A 21,512-nucleotide genomic window follows, 5' to 3' on the forward strand; every position below is an offset into this window, starting at 1 on the left:
TTTACAAGCGATTCAAATTCGGTTTGTGCCGTTTTCAAGTTTTGACCTTTAAAGCAAAGCGCGAGTCTAATGGATCCCCTACAAGGTGACTTTCCTTTACGTGCTCCAGTTTTGGCTTGGCGAAGGCAGGAGGCATTTGTGGGCGGGATTTATAAGTGCACTTATCTGATCCCGCCCACTACCCTTCTACAAGCTATACCCAGAGTTCAGGAGGAAAGTCAACTTGTAGGGGTTCCACTGGACCCGCGCTTTGCTTTAACTGTGATAAACCCCTCAAATTATTCCATCATTAAGTTACGTGATGAAACGAAACATAGGCTCGATATATTTTAATAATTTCAGTGCAAATGTTTAGTTACATTCGTGTCGTAAGTGCGTGATTAAAACCTTATGAGTGAAAGAGTACATTTGAAGTGACGTGTCTCGCGGTGATTTTCATCGTTTACTAGATTTCAAAGTTTGAAAAGTTTCGAAAAGTATTTTTCGAGGATTTCGGCTTCGAATCGTAGCCCATTTCATTGTCATCGTTTAAGCGAATAAGTTGAAGATTATTCGGGTGGTGACAACGGCTGTTGTCGCTGACAACAGCGTCAGTAGAAAGTAGAAAGGAACGCTGACGCTACTCAAGTCCAAGGCAACCGCGTCTTTCGAGGGTTTCTTCCAAGTTAACCGTTCAATTTCGTAGTGCAATTTAAAGTCGTGGTATTTGAATATTTGCATTTCGAAAAAGGGTGACACGCTGCGATAGAACATTCGATTGTCAAGACTTAATAATTTCTTTGATAAAATTCATACTGACCTCAGTTGGACGTTTTTTTCGATTTGCGAACTTTTTCTCATCCAAGTGGTGTTGAAAACGAAGTGTAAGTATTCGTGAGTAACACTGTCTCGCGAAAGATGAAGGCCTCCATTGTCCAGCAAGAATTTGGTTGATTTCGTAGAGCTCATCATTGCCGGCAGAAGAGAGTCCTGCACAATCATGGCTTTCTTTCCAGAAATAACAGGTGTGTAGGCTTTAATCGAATTTAAATCCGGGCCGATATACATTTTCTTTCGATCGAGGGCGTCAAACCATTGCTTTACAACTGGGTTGAGTTTTGACTATAGATACGCGACAGTGACGTCAAAAGAATGGAAAACTTGACTTGACGAGGGCTAGATATTTATTTACCAAAGTTTCCAGGTATGGGACATCAGTGCCACCAGTGTGGATTCCAGGTGAAATTCCCGATTTGATCAAGTCCGAGAGAGAGTCGATTCGATTGTAGCTTTCCGTAGTGAATTCCGTCCGCATGAAACAACCCAAGAAAAAGAGAATGAAGGTCGCGCAGATCATCCACGACGCGGCGAGCAGACGACAAGTAAGGTGGGGCAAAACGGAGGGAATCGCTACGGAAGGAAGTTACGCCATTAGCTGGAATGTTCAAGAGTGAATTCTTTTCACTTAATCAGTTACCTTCGGAGCACAAGAGGGACGCGTTGTCCCAGATATTTTCCAGGGTATCTCGGCCCATTTTCTTGACAGCCTTCCTGGCGGGCAACAATTTGTACTTGTTGGTTACGATGGAGTGAACGACGAGCAAAAGCGATAGCAGGACCATGGTTGACACCATTAAAATCTCCACCTAATTGGAAGAAGAATATAGCTCAATGACTTGAGCGTAGCTTGTCAATTACTTACGTCGGTGTCCATATTTAAGAAGGACCAGGAAGTGGACGTGACTGTCACTTGAGGTTGGGATACGATAATGGATTTTATAATGCCAGAGGGCGGAGACGGGGTGAAATGGTCCAGTCGCCCTTCGAAAAATGAGCTCATCATGTCATACATGATTACGTGCGCCTTCTAAATCCAATGTAAGGGTTATTTGATTATAAGTTGAACTTCGGAACTTGATTAAATTTCAAAATCACTTACGTGAAAAAAATTAGAAGGTGTATTTCGGTAGAAGTGTCTTGAAAAGTCCTTGCTCGTAACTTGATGTTCTCTTAAATTCACCCTTAAAAGGTCATGGGGAAAATAAATGTGTTCAATAAGATTTTATCATAATTTGATAGTCCTTAAGCTGGTTGATACTCTGAGAAATTCGAAATTGAATCAATATTTAGCGTGGAAGTGTGCGAATAGTAATAGTTTTCTGACTCTGGTTCGAATATAATTGAAACAAAAATCGATTACTCATCTCCGTAAACGATTAATGTAGTCAAAGAGAATGTTACAGAAATATCTGTGTAATTAAAATGACTAATTCATTCTCGTTAACATTTATTCGATTATGTTCCGAGTTTTTCGCACACCCATTTGGTCGAACGAGCCAGCGAGGATTAATTAGCGCCCTTCTTTGTCTCTCGTGTCAATTAATAGTTGAATCGAATTGCAATAATGACATTTACTTCATGTTGAAAATTCTTTCTAAATATTCCGCCACGAACATGATCCATTCTCTATGCTTTTTGCTTTTCCATTGTTCCTGTCAAGAAATGAAAGTGTATAATTATCACCGACAAATGAGATATTAATTATGGCTTTAACAACGCCACCGACGTTTGATAAACTCACCTGCATTGTCACGATGTTTACGGGAGTTCCATTGGCGTACCTTTAATAATAATAAATAATAATATTAGAATCAACATTAACTAAAATAGAAAATGCAAATCGGCCACCTGTATTTGAAATATCGGTCATCTCCGGTCATTGCCATTGTTGGATCTGCTATTTTAAGATCGTTTTCAGAGTTTACTCGATACGTTTAAGCCAAAAAACGAGGCGTCGTACTTGTAGTCTGTCAAATCAAATTGTAAGAAACTGTACTTTGCTTTGACTACAATTTTGAAGTCAAGTATATTTCCCGAGTCGTATAATACTGATATTAAGTAACGCGTCTCGATCCACCAACCTAAACTGCGCTTTCTGTTAATCACTTTCCGCTTTCTTAAAGCAAAATGGTTAAAACACTTAGTAGAAATCTCAAGTCGCGTGCGAAGCCTTCAACCGAGAGAATCTGATTAATATTGTTATTATGCTCAATGTTGGAAGGGAAGCGAGATCGGGAATTAAAATATACTTTCCTACGTGAATTTTTACTCTTTCTAAGAGTGAATTCTACTCTAGGTAACCTCTTATTATGTACCGTTTAAAAACCATTACGGTTGACCGATTTTTCAATTAAAGTTACTTTGTAACTTAATGCAATTATTTTCTTAACAAATAGTTAGTGGCAAAAATTAGTACTTAAGGTTTTTACCTCTCTTCTAGCGAGTGGAATTTTGGCGAAAAAACAAAGACATATTTAATTATACTTTCACTCGCTTGCCACTTCTTAATTCACTTATGACTCGACCAAAACGAAGCGGATTTCAAAATTTGAACCCGATAGCGGCTGAAATCGGACGCTTTCGAGTCGCGCAATGACCAATCGTATTGTGACAAATATTATCCCCGGATTTCTTACCACGTAGCTTTTCTTAAAACGTTTGAGTTACGACAAAAAAATATCGGAAAAGTTCATTTAAAATTCAAAAAGTCATTTAAAAAATGTCTTCTTGCAAATGAAGAACCGCTATGTTAATTAAGTATTGATTAACACTTTACCTCGAAATGTACGAAAAAGTGTAAATATTAAATCACTTTTTTCACTAAAAGTCACTATTTTTCAATTTGGTTTCTAAAAGTCACTTTTCCAATAAGTTACTATTAGTCACTTTTTTTGATTTTTGAATCGTAACGTAATATATTTCAGTCGCCCAGCTTGATGACGGTTTAAACGCAAAAATAGCTAGATCGCGTTTGATCAAATCAAAAAATCGTGTAGCTCGCTCAAGAAGTGTTTAACTTAATATTAGTTCGTGGATTTCCAAATTTGAATTTGAATTTTCCGTGTTCGGAATAGGGGCCGAAATCAGACGCGTTCAAGTTGAGCGAAGGGAAAACGCATTGTGACAAATATTAGACGCGCGGATGACTCAAATATCTTTCGTTTTCTCGTTAATATCTTCCAGTAAAAAGTCACAGAGTAAATTGATCGCGAGTAGACCGAGTCATTTACGAAAGGTTTAGATATTAATATTAATCTAAATTAATATAGCTTTTCGTAAAACATTGGAGTCACGACAAATAGAATACCGAAAAAGGTTCATTTAAAATTCAAAGATGAAATGTTTACTTGCAAATTAATAACCGCTTCGTTATTTAAATATTTATAAACACTTAACCTCCAAATGTACACAAACGTGCAAATATTAAATTGGGGAAAATAATAGAATTTATTTCATGACGCTTTGAATAATAAATAATTATAATGTTAACGGCGGTAGATTATCATTAAATAGCAATTAAAGGGGAATATAAAGGGGGAGGTAATATTTCACTTGACTCGGAAAGGTAATTTTTGCTTTTCTCAACAACTTTTTCGAGAGTTTCAAAATTTCATCTTAAAGAAAACTCAAAACGTTGTTGATATTATATTTAATAAAAATTGAACTAAAATGTACGGGAAGTTTGTACTCGCCTTTCAAAGTAGGGAATCCGTCGTTTCTAGACAATGCCGCTCCCCATTAACACGGTGTTAAGCGCCGCTTCCGATGCTAACCATACACTAACTCTTTCCCGCGAGCCAGTTAGGCCTAAACCGCGACAATGATTCAGGAACGTCAAATACAGAAGCCAATTTGTTACTTAAACTTGGTTTTACGGGTCTAGAGTAAAGTCAAGAATCCCTTCTACATGCTTGGAACAATCTAAGACAAATTCCTGCCACCACAACCACCGCGCCTTAAACCTTAAACCATTTAATAATAATAATAATGAAACAATGTTCTAAAATGTACAAAACTAAACTAGCGAGCAGCCTAACCAGCCTGCTCCTCCCTGTTTCAAAAGGGATTCTCACTGTATGTGAAAATGAAATAAATATTCATTCATTCATTCATTGTTTGCCGCCTAAAGCTAGATTTCCACTCGACAGAAAAAAAAACCGCGGAAATCACGCAGCCAACGGTAGAAATTTTAACTTACGCCGTCGTTCGGCGTTAGACCGTTCACGCTACGACTAAATTTTGAGTTTGGCGGTAGATATTTTTGGGTCACGTGACAGACAGATGGGATTGGTTTCCCCAACTCTGGGTATCTTTGTACCCTTTGTCGCTTAGATCGTACAAGAAGGGATTTTTTTCTAACCTCCTCAATAAAGTCTTCCTTATTAACATTTAATCTCTTTTTACTTCCATTAGTTTCATTTTTCTTTCTTGCTGTCATAACTCATGTTTCCGATAAGCCTTGGTCAACCACTATTTGTAAAAGAGCTCTCAAAAAATGGCGGCTATCAATCGATCTCGCGTACGCGTGCGCTCTTGAAATTTATGACGTAGTCAATGGGATAATTTCATTGGCTGAGACACCGGCGTAACGCCGAACACGACCGAAAAATAGAACGCGACTTACGACGCCCGACCGAACGGAAATTCCGTCGGGCTCGACGTCAAGATTTTTCTGTCGAACCCATTTCTGCCGGGTTTCCGTCGTGTTTTCGGTCGAGTGGGAATCTAGCTTTATGAAGTCATTAAGTAATAGTTAGTCCCGCTTAATTTCGGAAGTTACCCGGGATCACACGACTTATTCGACGCCGTAAACCGATCAATATCATTTGTTATGTTTATATCTAAATAACAAGTCACGTAAAAAAATTACGTATTAACTAGGTGTGGTTGAGGGTGGGGAGGGCGATTGAGTTACCACCCTTTCCGTTAACCTCTCTTGCAGTCCTACTGATGGGAATGTGTAAATATTTTAATTGTGTCCTTCATTTACACGCGATTCAAATCCGGTTTGTGCCGTTTTTCAAGTTTTGACCTTTAAATGTCATAAACCCCTCAATCTATTCTATCAACGAGTTTCGTGACGCTTTATTTGCCAGTTTTAATTAATTTTAATTTCAGTGCAAATGTTTAGTTACATTCGTGTCGTTAGTGCGTGATTACACCTTATGAGTGAAAGAGTACATTTGAAGTGACGTATCTCGCGGTGATTTTCAGCGTGTACCATAGATTTCAAAGTTTGAAAAGTTTCTAAATGTATTTTTCGAGGATTTCGATTTTGTGTCGTAGCCCATTTCATTTTTATCGTTTAAGCGAATAAGTTGAAGATTATTTGGGTGGCGACAACGGCTACTGTGGCTGACAACAGCGTCAGTAGAAAGTAGAAAGGAACGCTGACGCTACTCGGGTCCAAGGCAACCGCGTCTTTCGAGGGTTTCTTCCAAGTGATCCGTTCAATTTTGTAATTGAATTCAAAGTCGTGATATTTGAAAATTTGCATTTCGAATATCGGTGACACGCTGCGATAGAACATTCGATTGTCAAGACTGTTAATAATTTCTTTGATAAAATTCATACTGACCTCAGTTGGACGTTTTTTTCGATTTGCGGACTTTTTCTCATCCAAGAGGTGTTGAAAACGAAGTGTAAGTATTCGTGAGTAACACTGTCTCGCGAAAAGTGAAGGCCTCCTTTGTCCAGCAAGAATTTGGTTAATTCCGTAGAGCTCATCATTATCGGCAGAAGAGCGACATCCACGATCATGGCTTTCTTTCCAGAAATGACAGGAGTGTAGGCTTCTATCGAATTTAAATCCGACTCCGGGCCGATATACATTTTCTTTCGATCGAGGGCGTCAAACCATTGCTTCACAACTGGGTCGCGTTTTGACTATAGATACGCGACAGTGACGTCAGAAGAATGGAAAACTTGACTCTACAAGGGCTTGATATTTACCAAATATACCAGATACGCTTCATCGGTGTCATCATACGTCATTACGGGTGGAATTCCTGATTTGATCAAGTCCGAGAGAGAGTCGATGCGATTGTAGCTTTCAGTCGTGAACTCCGTCCGCATGAAACATCCCAAGTAAAAGAGAATGAAAGTCGCGCAGATCATCCACGACGCGGCGAGCAGACGACAAGTAAGGTGGGGCAAAACGGACGGAATCGCTACGGAAGGAAGTTATGTCGTTAGCTGGAATGTCTGATTAAAGCGGCGGCCATCTTTCGTAATGAAGGGGAACACAATCCCCGTACGAAACTGGCTCGCTCAAGAGTGAATTCATTTCACTTAATCGCTTACCTTCGGAGCACAAGAGCGACGCGTTCTCCCAGACATATTCCAGGGATTCTTGGGCCATTTTCTTGACAGCCATCCTGGTGGGCAACAGTTTGAATTTGTTGGTTACGATGGAGTGAACGACGAGCAAAATCGACAGAAGGACCAAGGTTGACACTGTTAAAATCTCGACCTAATTGAACGAAGAATATAGTTCAATAACTCGAGCGTAGCTTGTTAATAAGCGTCGTTTACATCGGTGTCCATATTTAAGAAGGACCAGGAAGTGGACGTGACTGTCACTTGAGGTTGGGACACGATAATGCTTTTGATTATGCTACAGGGTTGAGACGGGGTGAAATGGTCTAGTTTACCCTCGAAAAATGAGCCCATAATGTCAAACATGATTACGTGCGCCTTCTAAATGTAAGGGTTATTTATTTATAAGTTCGGAACTTGATTAAAGTTTAAAATCACTTACGTGAAAAAAATGAGAAGGTTTATTTGAGTAGAAGTGTTTTACAAAGTCAGTGTACCTAACTCGATGCTCTCTGAAATTGCCCCTAAAGGTCATGGGGGAAAAATAATTGTGTTAAATAAGATTTTATCGTAATTTGATACTAGTCCTTAAGCTGGTTGATACTCATTTCTGAGATATTCGAAATTGAACCAATGTTTAGCCTTAGAGGTGTGCGAAAAGTAATCGTTTTCTGACTTTGGTTCGAATACGGAATACCGTTGAATTAAAAATCGATTACTCATCTCCGTAAACGGTTAATCGAGTTAAAGAGATGTTACAGAAATATCTGTATGAATAAATTGACTAACTCTTTTTTATTTTCGATTATAGTCGCACACCCATTTGGTCTAACGGGGATTAATTGCGCGCTAGGACCCTTCTTTGTCTCTCGTGTCAATTAATAGTGGAATCGAATTACAATAATGAAATTTACTTCATGTTGAAGATTCGTTCTAAATATTCCACCACGAACATGATCAGTTCTCTCTCTTTTTTTCCAGACCATTGTTCCTGTCAAGAAATGAAAGTGTATAATTATCACCATAAGCATTGTCGTCTGCTAGTGGGGCTAAAACGTGGATTTTGAAGTTCGCGTAATAAAGGCATGCGGCAACCTAAACTTTTCTCTTTTGTACTTATCCTATTCGTAAGAAACCAGTTGTACTGTGTACACTTATCACTAAGAGTTTTTCTTATTTTCTTTTAAAATTCGAGATAATTTCCTGTTCCTAATCTTAAACAAACAACTTAAGTCTTAAAAGCCCGTATTAAACCGATCACCGCCAGTCTTGGAAATAAGGATTTTTTTAAAACTAGTCCTCGGGACCAGTGAGCCCCAGCGTCTACAATATTAAACTGGTCCTTGGGACCAGTGACCCTATCCCTAATTTATTTTTTACTAATCCTATTGAAAAATTAAGGGAGTATTTCGTTGACGCACAGCCCATTCGATCGGGCTATAGATGCAAAATTATGTCAAAAATCAGAGTTAACTCCGTCATTGGGGGAACACCGTTTTTTGGTCCTAATTTTGAAAATACTGGTTGAAATCTCTTGAAATTTTAATGAGATTTGCAAAATAATGTTTGGTATTTTTGTGCAAAGTTTTTCTCTTACAAAGGTTTTTGTAACAACATTGAAACGAAAATGAACCATAATTTAATGGCTTAGTCTCAAACAGTTTAAATTTGTTTCCTTCAGCTTCACTGGTTCGAGTCTCTTGAAATTTTAGTGAAAGGCATATTTAAAGGTTTTAAATTATTGTGGAAAATTTCGAACTTTTAAAACGAATAGTCCTTTTCCTAAAATTTCCCTAAGCGACTAAATAGGTTGTAGGATTATGCACAGGCACAATTTTAATGAATTTTTTGGAAGTGAATTGTTTCTTTAAAACTTTGAAACTTTGCATCATAACTTAAAACCGTTCAATGTGCCTCTCACTAAAATTTCAAGAGATTCAAACAAGTGAAACGGGAAAACTTATTAAACCGTTCCAAGACCAAGCCCTTTAAGTAGGGCTAATTTTCGTTCTAATATTTATACAAAAAAACTATAGAAGGGAAACTTTTTAAACATAGCAAACGCTGTTTTGCACATTAAAATTTCAAGAGGTTTGCACCAGTAGTTTCAAAATTAGGGCAAAATAACTGTGTTCCTCCCATAGCCGGTCATGTTAAAAGCTGGCTCCTTGGATTTTTCGAGCGAAAAAGCCCATAATTACCAACACGCGCTTTTACATAGGAAAAAAATTGTGTGAAGCCAAAGCGTGATCGAGTGGGCTGTGGTTGTAGCAAGGAAGGCAACTTAGGCAAGAATGAGAAAATGTCAAGGCTAGGAGACTATATCCATGGAGTAGAAATTTATAATGACTAGAATTTTTAAACTGGTCCCTTCTGAATTTTCATAAAAATTCTCAATTAATAAACTGGTCCCAAGGACCAGTAACCCCCGGATTTTGAATAAAAAAACTGGTCCGAGCAATTAATAAACTGGTTTTTGACCTGTGGACCTGTGCTATTTCCAAGACTGAATTCACCGCTGCCATTTATTGCAGAAGCAGACGACTGGTTAGATTTCCGGGTTATAAGGTGGTATTGGGAATCGGGAAGGAGAGAATTGCTTCGTTTTCCCTCTAGGTGGCGTAGAACCTCAAATTTCTCTCTGGCGCCCTTGTACAATGGTGATTACCCGTGGTCTTATTGTGAATTCACGCTTACGGGTGGTTTGATATGCTTATGTTATCACCGACAATGGAGATATTAATTATGGCTTCAACAACGCCACCGACGTTTATTAAACTCACCCGCAGTGTCATGATGTTTACGGGAGTTACATTGACGTACCTTTAATAATAAAAAATAATATTAGAATCAACATTAACTAAATTTGAAAATGCAAATCGGCCACCTGTATTTGAAATACGTGTCATCTCCGGTCATTGCCATTGTGGGATCTGCTATTTTAAGACCGTTTTCAGAGTTTACTCGATACGTTTAAGCCAAAAAAACGAGGCGTCGTACTTGGTCTCTGTCAAATCAAATTGTAAGAAACTGTACTTTACTTTGACTACAATTTTGAAGTCAAGTATTTCTCGAGTCGTATAATACTGATATTAAGTATGGCGTCTCGATCCACCAACCTAAACTGCGCTTTCTGTTAATCACTTTCCGATTTTTTAAGGCAAAATGGTTAAAAACACTTAGTCGAAATCTCAAGTCGCGAGCGACGCCTTCAACCAAGACCATCTGATCAATATTGTTATTATATTCAATGTTGTAAGGGAAGCGAGATCGGGAATTAAAAACTACTTTCCTACGTGAATTTTTACCCTTTCTAAGAGTGAATTCTACTCTAGGTAACCTCTTATTATGTACAGTTTAAAAACCATTTCGGTTGACCGATTTTTCAATTAAAGTTACTTTCTAACTTAATGCAATTATTCTGGTAAAGCCTGGTTTTCATTGGCCCAAAAAAATGCGGGAAAACCGCGCTCCGCGCCGTTTTTTTCAATGGTAACTAGCCGCAAAGTTTCGCGTTTCCTCGGCGGCAAGCGCGGAATTGGTTTTTCTATTTTTCTGCAAATTTTTACGTAAAGGAAAGCGGTGGCCAATAGGAATTCACCAATGCGTTACGTCATAGATCATCTCGCGAGATGTTTTTCCGACGCCATTTTTTTTAATTGCAGGCGTTTGCGTTGTCGAGTTAAATTTCTTAAAATAAGTTTAGCTTAATCGTTATTTAGACAATATAGTCTAAGAAAATCGATAGGTTGCTATTGGTGCATTTGCAACATGACTGCAAGCTTTGGTCTCCGCGATCTTGCGCTCTTTCGTATTAGAACCTTACAAGTTTCGGTGAAAACCAAGCTTGACCATATTGTTAGTGACAAAAAGAAATAATACGTTTGGCTTTTACCTCTCCGAGTGAGTGGAATTATACTTAAATATAATTATTATATTATTGCTTACGACTAGACCGAAACGCGGGTTCGTGAGTTAAATAATAATTTTAGATTCGACATTAACTAAATTACAATTTGAAATGCAAATTGGCTACCTGTATTTGAAATACGCGTCATCTGCCATTTTGGGATCCGATATTTTAAGATAGTTTGCTATATATCGACGCTCTTGATTCGTTATCCGCCGTGAATTTTCAAGGTTTACTCGATAAGTTTAAGCCAAGAATCCAGCGTCGTACTTAAAATCTGTCAAATCAATTTGTAGGAACTGGAGGGCTTTGATAACGCGCGATTATCCCATATTCAGACGTGGAGTAACGCGTCTCTATCCACCAACCGGAACTGAGCTTTCTTTTAATCACTCTCCGCTGTTTAAAACTGCGCGGTATTTAAAAAGTAAAATGGTTAACATTAAGTAGAAATTCCAGGACACGGTTCCATGATTGCTTTCTTAGCGACCCCTTCTGATCAATATTCCTAATTGTTATACTCAATGTTGGAAGAGTAGCGAGCGCGTATTTTTAAAACGGATTTCCTACGTCAATATTTACCCTTTCTAAGAGTGAATTTTACTCTAGGTAAGCTCGTATTATGTACCTTTTTAAAAACCATGACGTTTGATCGATTTTCTAATTAAACTTACTAGGCCTATACCCTATATAACTTAATGCAATTATTTTCTTATCAATATAGTTAGTGGCAAAAAAATAATAGTTTAGGTTTTTTTACCTCTCTTCTAGCGAGTGGAATTTTGGTGAAAAAACAAAGACATATTAAATTATACGTTCACTGACTTTTCACTTCTTAATTCATCCATAACTGGACCATAACGTAGTTTCGCGGATTTCAAAATTCGAACCCTGAAAGCTGAAATCGGACGCTTTCGAGTGGCGCAATGACCAATCGTATTGTGACAAATATTATCCCCGGATTTCTTACCACGTAGCTTTTCTTAAAACGTTTGAGTCACGACAAAAAAATATCGGAAAAGTTCATTTAAAATTCAAAAAGTCATTTAAAAAATGTCTTCTTGCAAATGAAGAACCGCTTTGTTAATTAAATATTGATTAACACTTTACCTCGAAATGTACGAAAAAGTGTAAATATTAAATCACTTTTTTCACTAAAAGTCACTATTTTTCAATTCGGTTTCTAAAAGTCACTTTTCAAATAAGTTACTATTAGTCACTTTTTTGGATTTTTGAATTGTGACGTAATATATTTCAGTCGCCTAGTTTGATGACGGTTTAAACGCAAAAATAGCGAGATCACGTTTGATCAAACCAAAAAATCGTGTCGCTCGCTCAAGAAGCGTTTAACTTAATATTAATTCGAGGATTTCCAAATTTGAACCTGAAATTTTCCGTGTTCGGAATAGGGGCCGAAATCAGACGCGTTCAAGTTGAGCGAAGGGAAAACGCATTGTGACAAATATTAGACGCGCGGTTGACTTAAATATCTTTCGTTTTCTCGTTAATATCTTCCAGTAAAATGTCACCAAGTAAATTGAGAGCGAGTGGACCGAGTCATTTACGAAACATTTAGATAGCAATGTTAGTCTAAATTAAAATATAGCTGTTCCTAAAACATTGGAGTCACGACAAATAGAATACCGAAAAAGGTTCATTTAAAATTCAAAGAGTCATTTAGAAAGTTCATATTTACATGCTTGCAAATTAATAACCGCTTTGTTATTTAAATATTTATTAACACGTAACCTCCAAATGTACACAAACGTGCAAATATTAAATTGGGGAAAATAATAGACCTTATTATATAACGCGTTGAATAATTGATAATTATAATGTTATTGGCGGTAGAAAATCATTAAATATGCCGTAAAAGTTCCGTATTCGAGGGAAAATGAATGTGGTCAATAATACATGAGTTTATGAAATTGAGGAGAGACGTAAGATACAGATAGAAAACTAACTAAGCCACGTTAATTCACACAATAAAAATTAATTATTATTTTTATTGCGTGAATTAACGTGGCTTAGTTAGTTTTCTATCCGTATTAACACACACAAGTGCCATCAAATATTCTTCATATGAGACGTAAGATAGTTCAAATTTTAACTAGAGAAAAATTATCGCACGCGCGTTTTGTTTCAAATTAGGCTTAAGTTCTACTAAAATAATTTAAACACGACGAAATTAAAGCTCGGAACGTCTAGGAACCTATCTATTGGTTTTCATCCATTCCTGAAATCAAAACAAATTCCTTTTAAGTCTTGTATGTTTTCCCGGAGACTGTTTTTCTTTTTCTCTTTTCTCTCTCCGATGTCTATTTTGTAGCTTAGAGATTTTTCTACGTCTTGTACCGCATGAGCGTGCGTACGTGGTATGGACGTCTCTTCGGAGTATCTCGACTATCAAACATTAATACTCTTGTCATTTCGTATCGGATTATCTTTTGAATACTTTTGACGAGATCCTTTAAGCGAAACTTCATCCTTTTCGGACTCTTCTCCTCCTCCTCGAAGTCTATTCTTGTTTAACAGCGTCTTTTCCAAGGAGTTTGGACAAGCGCTACGTATCTCTGTCCGAAAAATGTATTTTTTTGTTTTCTATCAAGATCATCTTTTCAAAACTGATTTTTTATTTTTTTCCTCCTATCCCCGTTTCGTTTTTCCTGAAGTACATTAGTCAGAAATTATAAAGAAATATATTTTGCTACGGTATCTGTTTATTTAAAAACTTTAGTAATAATTATCTTAAATCTTGCTAGATATTTTGGGTGATTTATGTTAGATGCGAAGGAGAAACGGTTGTTCCAGAAAATACCGCGCATGCGCGATAGAAAATATTCAAATATGCGTAGGAATAGGGAGTGATATATTAAATTTCTATAATTATTTTTTTCCATTATAGGCTAGAGTTTTTAAAAATTAACCGAAATTATCCTAAAAACATAACTTCAAGTTAATTTTTTTTCAGAATTTTTTTTGTTGTGAGGTAGGCCTACATAGAGTAGTAACCCCGAAGTTTGTACTCGCCTTTCAAAGTAGGGAATCCGTCGTTTCTAGACAATGCCGCTCCCCATTAACATGGTGTTAAGCGCCGCTTCCGATACTAACCATATCACTAACTCTTTCCCGCGAGCCAGTTAGGCCTAAACCGCGACAATGATTCAGGAACGTCAATTACAGAAGCCAATTTGTTACTTAAACTTGGTTTTACGGGTCTAGACAAAGTCAAGAATCCCTTCTACATGCTTGGAACAATCTAAGACAAATCCCTGCCACCACAACCACCGCGCCTTAAACCTTAAACCATTTAATAATAATAATAATGAAACAATGTTCTAAAATGTACAAAACTAAACTAGCGAGCAGCCTAACCAGCCTGCTCCTCCCTGTTTCAAAAGGGATTCTCACTGTATGTGAAAATGAAATAAATATTCATTCATTCATTCATTGTTTGCCGCCTAAAGCTAGATTTCCACTCGACAGAAAAAAACCGCGCAAATCTTACGCAGCCGACGGTAGAAATTTTAACTTACGGCGTCGTTCGGCGGTAGACCGTTCACACCACGACTAAATTTTCAGTTTGGCGGTAGATATTTTTGGGTCACGTGACAGTCACGGTGACAGACAGATGGGATTGGTTCCCCAACTCTGGGTATCTTTGTACCCTTTGTCGCTTAGATCGTACAAGAAGGGATGTTTTCTAACCTCCTCAATAAAGTCTTCCTTATTAACATTTAATCTCTTTTTACTTCCATTAGTTCAATTTTTCTTTCTTGCTGTCATGTTTCCGATAAGCATTGGTCAACCACTATTTGTAAGAGCTTTCAAAAAATGGCGGCTATCAATCGATCTCGCGTACGCGTGCGCCGTGCGCTCTTGAAGTTTATGACGTAGTCAGTGGGATAATTTCATTGGCTGAGACACCTGCGTAACGCCGAACACGACCGATAAAATAGAACGCAACTTACGACGCTCGACCGAACGGAAATTCCGTCGGGCTCGACGTCAAGATTTTTCTGTCGAACCCATTTCTGCCGGGTTTCCGTCGTGTTTTTGGTCGAGTGGGAATCTAGCTTTATGAAGTCATTTTAAGTAATAGTTAGTCCCGTTTAATTTCGGAAGTTACCCGGGATCACACGACTTATTCGACGCCGTAAACCGATCAATATCATTTGTTATGTTTATATCTAAATAACAAGTCACGTAAAAAAATTACTTATTAACTAGGTGTGGTTGGGGGTGGGGAGGGCGATTGAGTTACCAACCTTTCTGTTAACCTCCTAATTAAAGTCCTACTGATGGTAATGCGTAAATATTTTAATTGTGTCCTTCATTTACACGCGATTCAAAATCGGTTTGTGCCGTTTTTCAAGTTTTGACCTTTAAATGTCATAAACCCCTCAAACTATTCTATCAGCAAGTTTCGTGATGCTTTATTTGCCAGTTTTAATTAATTATAATTTTAGTGCAAATGTTTAGTTACATTCGTGTCGTTAGTGCGTGATTACACCTTATAAGTGAAAGAGAACATTTGAAGTGACGTATCTCGCGGTCATTTTCATCGTGTACTAAGTTGGATGATAAGTTTCGTGTATTTTTCGAGGATTTCGTAGCCCATTTCATTGTCATCGTTTAAGCGGCTAAGTTGAAGATTATTTGGGTGGCGACAAGGCCTGTTGTCGCTGACAACAGGGTCAGTAGAAAGTAGAAGGGAACGCTGACGCTACTCAAGTCCAAGGCAACGGCGTCTTTCGAGGGTTTCTTCCAAGTTAACCGTTCAATTTCGTAATGAAATTTTAAGTCGTGATATTTGAATATTTGCATTTCGAAAAAGGGTGACACACTGTGATAGAACATTCGTCAAGACTGTAAACCTTTTCTAAGATAAAATTCATACTGACCTCAGTTGGACGTTTTTTTCGATTTGTGGACTTTTTCTCATCCAAGTGGTGTTGAACACAAAGTGTTGGTATTCGTAAGTAACACTGTCTCGTGAAAAGTGAAGGCCTCCATTGTCCAGCAAGAATTTGGTTGATTTCGTAGATCTCACAATTAGCGGCAGAAGACCGTCCTGCAGGATCATGGCTTTCTTTCCAGTAATAACACGAATGTAGCCTTCTATCGAATTGAAATCCTTGCCGAAATAAATTTTCTTCCCATGAAGGGTGTCAAACCATTTCTTTACAACTGGGTCGTGTTTTGACTATAGATACGTCACAGTGACGTCAGAAGAATGGAAAACTTGACTCGACTAGGGCTAGCTATTTACCAAATATACCAGATACGCGACATCAGCGGAACCTTGATTCATTTCAGGTGGAATTCCCGATTTGATCAAGTCCGAGAGAGAGTCGATGCGATTGTAGCTTTCAGTCGTGAATTCCGTCCGCATGAAACAACCCAAGAAAAAGAGAATGAAGGTCGCTCCGATCATCCATGACGCGGCGAGCAGACGACAAGTAATGTGGGGCAAAACGGAGGGAATCGCTACGGAAGGAATTTATGCCGTTAGCTGGAATTTCTGATTAAAGCGCCGCCATCTTTCGTAATGAAGGCGAACACAATCCAAGTACGAAACTGGCTCGCGGAAGAGTGAATTCTTTTCACTTAATCGCTTACCTTCGGCGCACAAGAGCGACGCGTTCTCCCAGATATTTTCCAGAGTTTCTCGGGCCATTTTCTTGACAGCCATCCTGGTGGGCAACAGTTTGAATTTGTTGGTTACGATGGAGTGAACGACGAGCAAAATCGACAGCAGGGCCAAGGTTGACACTGTTAAAATCTGGACCTAATTGAACGAAGAATATATTTCAATGACACGAGCGTAGCTTGTTAATAAGCCTCGTTTACATCGGTGTCCATATTTAAGAAGGACCAGGAAGTGGACGTGACTGTCACTTGAGGTTGGGACACTATGGTTGTTTTGAAAACTTTAGTGGGTGGAGACGGGGTGAAATGGTCTAATTTTCCTTCGAAAAATGAGCCCATCATCTCAAACATGATTACGTGCGCTCTCTAAATCCAATGTTATGGTTATTTATTTATAAGGTCGGAACTTGATTAAAGTTTGAAATCACTTACGTGAAAAAAATGAGGTTTATTTGAGTAGAAGTGTTTTTGAAAGTCAGTGTACCTAACTCGATGCTCTCTGAAATTGACCCTAAAGGTCATGGGGAAAAATAATTGTGTTCAATAAGATTTTATCGTAATTTAATAGTCTTTAAGCTGGTTGATACTCATTTCTAAGAAATTCGAATTTGAAACAATGTTTAGCCTTAGAGGTGTGCGAAAAGTAATCGTTTTCTGACTCTGGTTCGAATGCCGTTGAAACAAAATTCGATTACTCATCTCCGTAAACGGTTAATCGAGTCAAAGAGATGTTACAGAAATATCTGCATGATTAAAATGACAAATTCATTTTTATTTTCGATTATATTCGCACACCCATTTGGTGTTAACGAGGATTAATTGCGCGCCAGGGCCCTTCTTTATCTCTCTCTCGGTTCTTCCAATAATGACATTTACTTCATGTTGAAGATTCGTTCTAAATATCCCACCACGAACATCATCCGTTCTCTATATTGTTTTTTATTCCAATAATTCTGACGAAAAATGAAAATGTAATTGTCACCGAGAAAAGCGATTTTTAATTTTCGCTTCCGACGGTTGATAAACTCACCTTGAATGTCATGACGTTTATGGGAGTTCCATTGGCGTACCTTCGATAATAAATAAATAATATTAGAATCGATATTAACAAAATTACAATTTGAAAATGCAAATTGGCCACCTGTATTTGAAATACGCGTCATCTGCCATTTTGGGATCCGATATTTTAAGATAGTTTGCAATATATCGACGCTCTTCATTCGTTATTCGCCGTGAATTTTCTAGGTTTACTCGATAAGTTTAAGCCAAAAATCCAGCTTCGTACTTAAAATCTGTCAAATCAATTTGTAGGAACTGGATGGCTTTGACTACAATTTTGAAATGAAGTATTTCTCGAGTCGTACAACGCGCGATTATCCCATATTCAGACGTGGAGTAACGCCTCGTCTCGATCCACCAACCTAAACTGCGCTTTCTTAAGCTGCGAGGGATTTATAAAGTAAAATGGTTAACATTAAGGCGAATTCCAAGACGCGGTTCCATGATTGCTTTCTTAGCGACCCCTTCTGATCAATATTCCTAATTGTTATACTCAATGTTGGAAGAGTAGCGAATGCGTATTTTTAAAACTGCTCTCCAGCGTCAATATTTACCCTTTCTAAGAGTGTATTTTACTCTATGCAACCTCGTATTGTGTACCGTTTAAAAAGCCATGACGTTTGATCTATTTTTCAATGACTTCAAGTTACTCCGTAACTTAATGCAATTATTTTCTTAACAATATGGTTAGTGGCAAAAAATAATGGTTTAGGTTTTTACCTCTCTTCAAGCGAGTGGAATTTTGGTGAAAAAACAAAGGCATTAAATTATACGTTCACTGGCTTAATTCACTTCTTAATTCGCTTATGAGTGGACCAAAACGCAGCTTCGCGGATTTCAAAATTCGAACCCTGATAGCGGCTGAAATAGGACGCTTTCGAGTCGCGCAGAGGACCAATAGGATTGTGACAAATATTACCCCCGGTTTTCTTGCTACGTAGCTTTTCCTAAAACGTTTTAGCAAGAAGTTATATCAGTATCTCAGAGAGAAGGTATAAGATGCCTTTGTATTCGCGCGCCATTGTCCCAGTCCCCCTTTCAAAATACAAGGGGGGACGAAAAAGGAGGCGCCGGGCTATTTCGCCTCTCCACAGTCGGAAAATATGACTGTAATTTTCGTCACTCGCGTCGTCTCGCTGACGTGAGTTTTCAAGAACCAATGAGATGCTGGTTGTAATTTAGAGACGGGGATTGACTCCGGACCTACGTTTGGATTGGAGATAAAGCTGGAAATCTGGCGAATTTATACCTTCTCTCTGAGATACTAGATATAACCTCTTGGTTTTAGTCACGACAAATATCGGAAAAGTTAATTTAAAATTCAAAAAGTCATTTTATGAAATTCATGTTGCAAAATAAGAACCACTTTGCTAATTAAACATTGATTAACACATAACCTCAAAATGTACGAAAACATGTGAATATTAAATAAGGGATTTCTCTCAACACTATTGGCTTAAGAGTGGCGCGCAGTGAGCCAATCGTATTTGTCTCACATAGTAGCTATAGGGGAAATGGCTAAGTTAGGTCTCCTTAGGGGAAGGGGTGTGGGGTGTGCCCGATATAATACTCCTTGCTATTTGTCACCCTTTTTTGGATTTTTGAGTCTTTCGGTGTTATTTATAACGTAAAACGTAATATATTTCAATGGCCCAGCTTGATGACGGTTTAAAACCAAAAATAGCGAGATCACGTTTGATCAAACCAAAAAATCGTAGTCACTCGCTCAAGAAGTGTTTAACATAATATTTGAATACAAATGAATGATTTATAAGGACAACAATTACTTTGCATTCTGAGCTGCGCTACAAAATGATTTAATTCAATTTCGCCCAAGACCTTTTACGAGGTGACCTTTCCTTCGACTGGAAATATCTAAGCCCATAGATATTTGAGTTACCACCCTTTCTGTTTACCTCTCGTACAGTCCTTCTGATGGTAATGTGTAAATATTTTAATTGTGTCTGTATTTTACAAGCGATTCAAATTGGGTTTGTGCCGTTTTCAAGTTTTGACCCTTAACTGTCATAATTTAAACCACTCAAACTATTCTATCAACAAGTTCCGCGATGAAATGAAACATATAGACTCGATATATTTTATTCATAATTTCAGTGCAAATGTTTAGTTACATTCGTGGCGTTAGTGCGTGATTACACCTTATAAGTGAAAGAGTACATTTGAAGTGACTTATCTCGCGGTCATTTTCATCGTGTAAGATGAAAAGTTTCGTATATTTTTCGAGGATTTCGACTTCGTGTCGTAGCCCATTTCTTTGTCATCGTTTAAGCGCATAAGTTGAAGATTATTCGGGTGGCGACAACGGCTACTGTGGCTGACAACAGGGTCAGTAGAAAGTAGAAAGGGACGCTGACGCTACTCAAGTCCAAGGCAACCACGTTTTTCAACGGTTTTTTCCACTCCATCTTTTCAAGGGCGATATTTTGCTGTAAAAGTCGCTGATGCTCGAAAATTTGCATTTCGAACAGTGGTTCCACCCTGTAATAATACAGCCGTTATTACCTTAAATAATTTTACCATTAAATTCATACTGACATCTTTTGAACGTTCAATTTCGCTTGCGAACTGCTTCTCATCCAAGAGGCGTTCAAAATGTTTTGTATGTACTCCATGCCGAGGTATTGCTTCGAAATGTAAAATCCTCCTCTGTCCGAAAAGAACTTCGTATTCATGTAATCAAAATCCATAGAGGCAAGCAAATGAAAAACAAAAAGAGAGTCTGATGCGATGAGAACTTTTTCCCCAGAAAGAATAGGAATGTATGTATCAAGCTCCTGAAAATCCTCTTCCGCGATCAAAATTTTGTTCCGATCGAGTGCGTCAAACCACTTCTTAACAACTGGGTCGTGTTTTGCCTATAGATACGCGACAATTACGTTAGTAGATAGAGAACTTGACTCCAAGAAGGCTAACTATTTACCAAATTTTCCATAAACAAGACATCCGCGGTACCTTTGAGAAGGATAGGTGGAATTCCCGATTTGATCAAGTCCGAGAGAGAGTCGATGCAATTGTAGCTTTCCGTTGTGAACTCCGTGCGCATGAAACAACCCAAGTAAAAGAGAATGAAGGTCGCTCCGATCATCCACGACGCGGCGAGCAGACGACGAGTAATATTGGGCAAAACGGAGGGAATGGCTGCAAAACATAATTATGCCTGATAAAAGCGCTACAATCTAAAGTCGTGGGAAATTATTATTAATGCTCTTCAGTAGATAAGTGACGAATAATTTAAATTAAATATTAGGGAGCGCTTAATCGCTTACCTTCGGAGCACAAGAGCGACGTGTTCTCCCAGATATTTTCCAGAGATTCTCGGGCCAGTTTCTTGGCAGCCTTCCTGGTGGGCAACGATTTGTATTTGTTGGTTACGATGGAGTGAACGACGAGCAAAATCGACAGAAAGATCAAGGTTGACACCGTTAAAATCTGCGCCTAATTGAACCAAGAATGGAAGTCAACAAATTGGGTAGCGAGTGATTGGTAATAAGCATCGTTTACTTCGGTGTCCATATTTAAGAAAGACCAGGAAGTGGACTTGACTGTCACTTTAGGTTGGGACACGATAATCATTTTGGTCGTACTGAGGGGCAGAGTTGGAGTGAAAAGGTCTAGTCGACCATTGAAAAATGAGCCTCTCTGGTTAAGCACCACAATATGAGATTTCTAAATCCAATGTAATGTCTATTTATACTTTTAACTTTGGAAATTCAGAAAATTTTAAAATCCTGCA

General features: G+C 38.2%; 4 protein-coding genes across 5 annotated transcripts in view; 1 reads left to right on the top strand and 3 right to left on the bottom strand.

Annotated features, from left to right (window-relative positions):
* LOC149718175 (uncharacterized) overlaps nucleotides 1-21,512 on the top strand; it is a 126,096-nt gene that overhangs the window by 70,822 nt on the left and 33,762 nt on the right. The gene's annotated exons all lie outside the window — the stretch shown is intronic.
* Nucleotides 1,124-2,705, bottom strand: LOC149718180 (uncharacterized). The gene is made up of 7 exons (XM_089858758.1): nucleotides 2,668-2,705; nucleotides 2,561-2,600; nucleotides 2,395-2,471; nucleotides 1,919-2,000; nucleotides 1,682-1,846; nucleotides 1,457-1,625; nucleotides 1,124-1,389 (listed from the first exon to the last, which is right to left on the bottom strand). The coding sequence occupies exons 1-7, from the start codon at nucleotides 2,703-2,705 to the stop codon at nucleotides 1,124-1,126; spliced, it is 837 nt and encodes a 278-aa protein (XP_089714884.1).
* Nucleotides 5,766-6,683, bottom strand: LOC149718181 (uncharacterized). Its single transcript, XM_089858035.1, has 2 exons — nucleotides 6,398-6,683; nucleotides 5,766-6,335 (listed from the first exon to the last, which is right to left on the bottom strand). Exons 1-2 carry the CDS (start codon nucleotides 6,649-6,651, stop codon nucleotides 6,125-6,127), a joined length of 465 nt encoding a protein of 154 aa, XP_089714161.1. The 5' UTR covers nucleotides 6,652-6,683; the 3' UTR covers nucleotides 5,766-6,124.
* LOC149718182 (uncharacterized) lies at nucleotides 6,751-10,062 on the bottom strand. The gene is made up of 7 exons (XM_089859288.1): nucleotides 10,040-10,062; nucleotides 9,921-9,960; nucleotides 8,052-8,128; nucleotides 7,580-7,661; nucleotides 7,354-7,518; nucleotides 7,123-7,291; nucleotides 6,751-6,989 (listed from the first exon to the last, which is right to left on the bottom strand). Exons 1-7 carry the CDS (start codon nucleotides 10,060-10,062, stop codon nucleotides 6,751-6,753), a joined length of 795 nt encoding a protein of 264 aa, XP_089715414.1.

Source organism: Phalangium opilio, unplaced genomic scaffold (genome assembly GCF_054372755.1).
Source record: "Phalangium opilio isolate 3A_F unplaced genomic scaffold, DU_Popi_V2 ptg000002l_1, whole genome shotgun sequence".
NCBI classification, from domain to species: Eukaryota; Metazoa; Arthropoda; class Arachnida; order Opiliones; family Phalangiidae; genus Phalangium; species Phalangium opilio.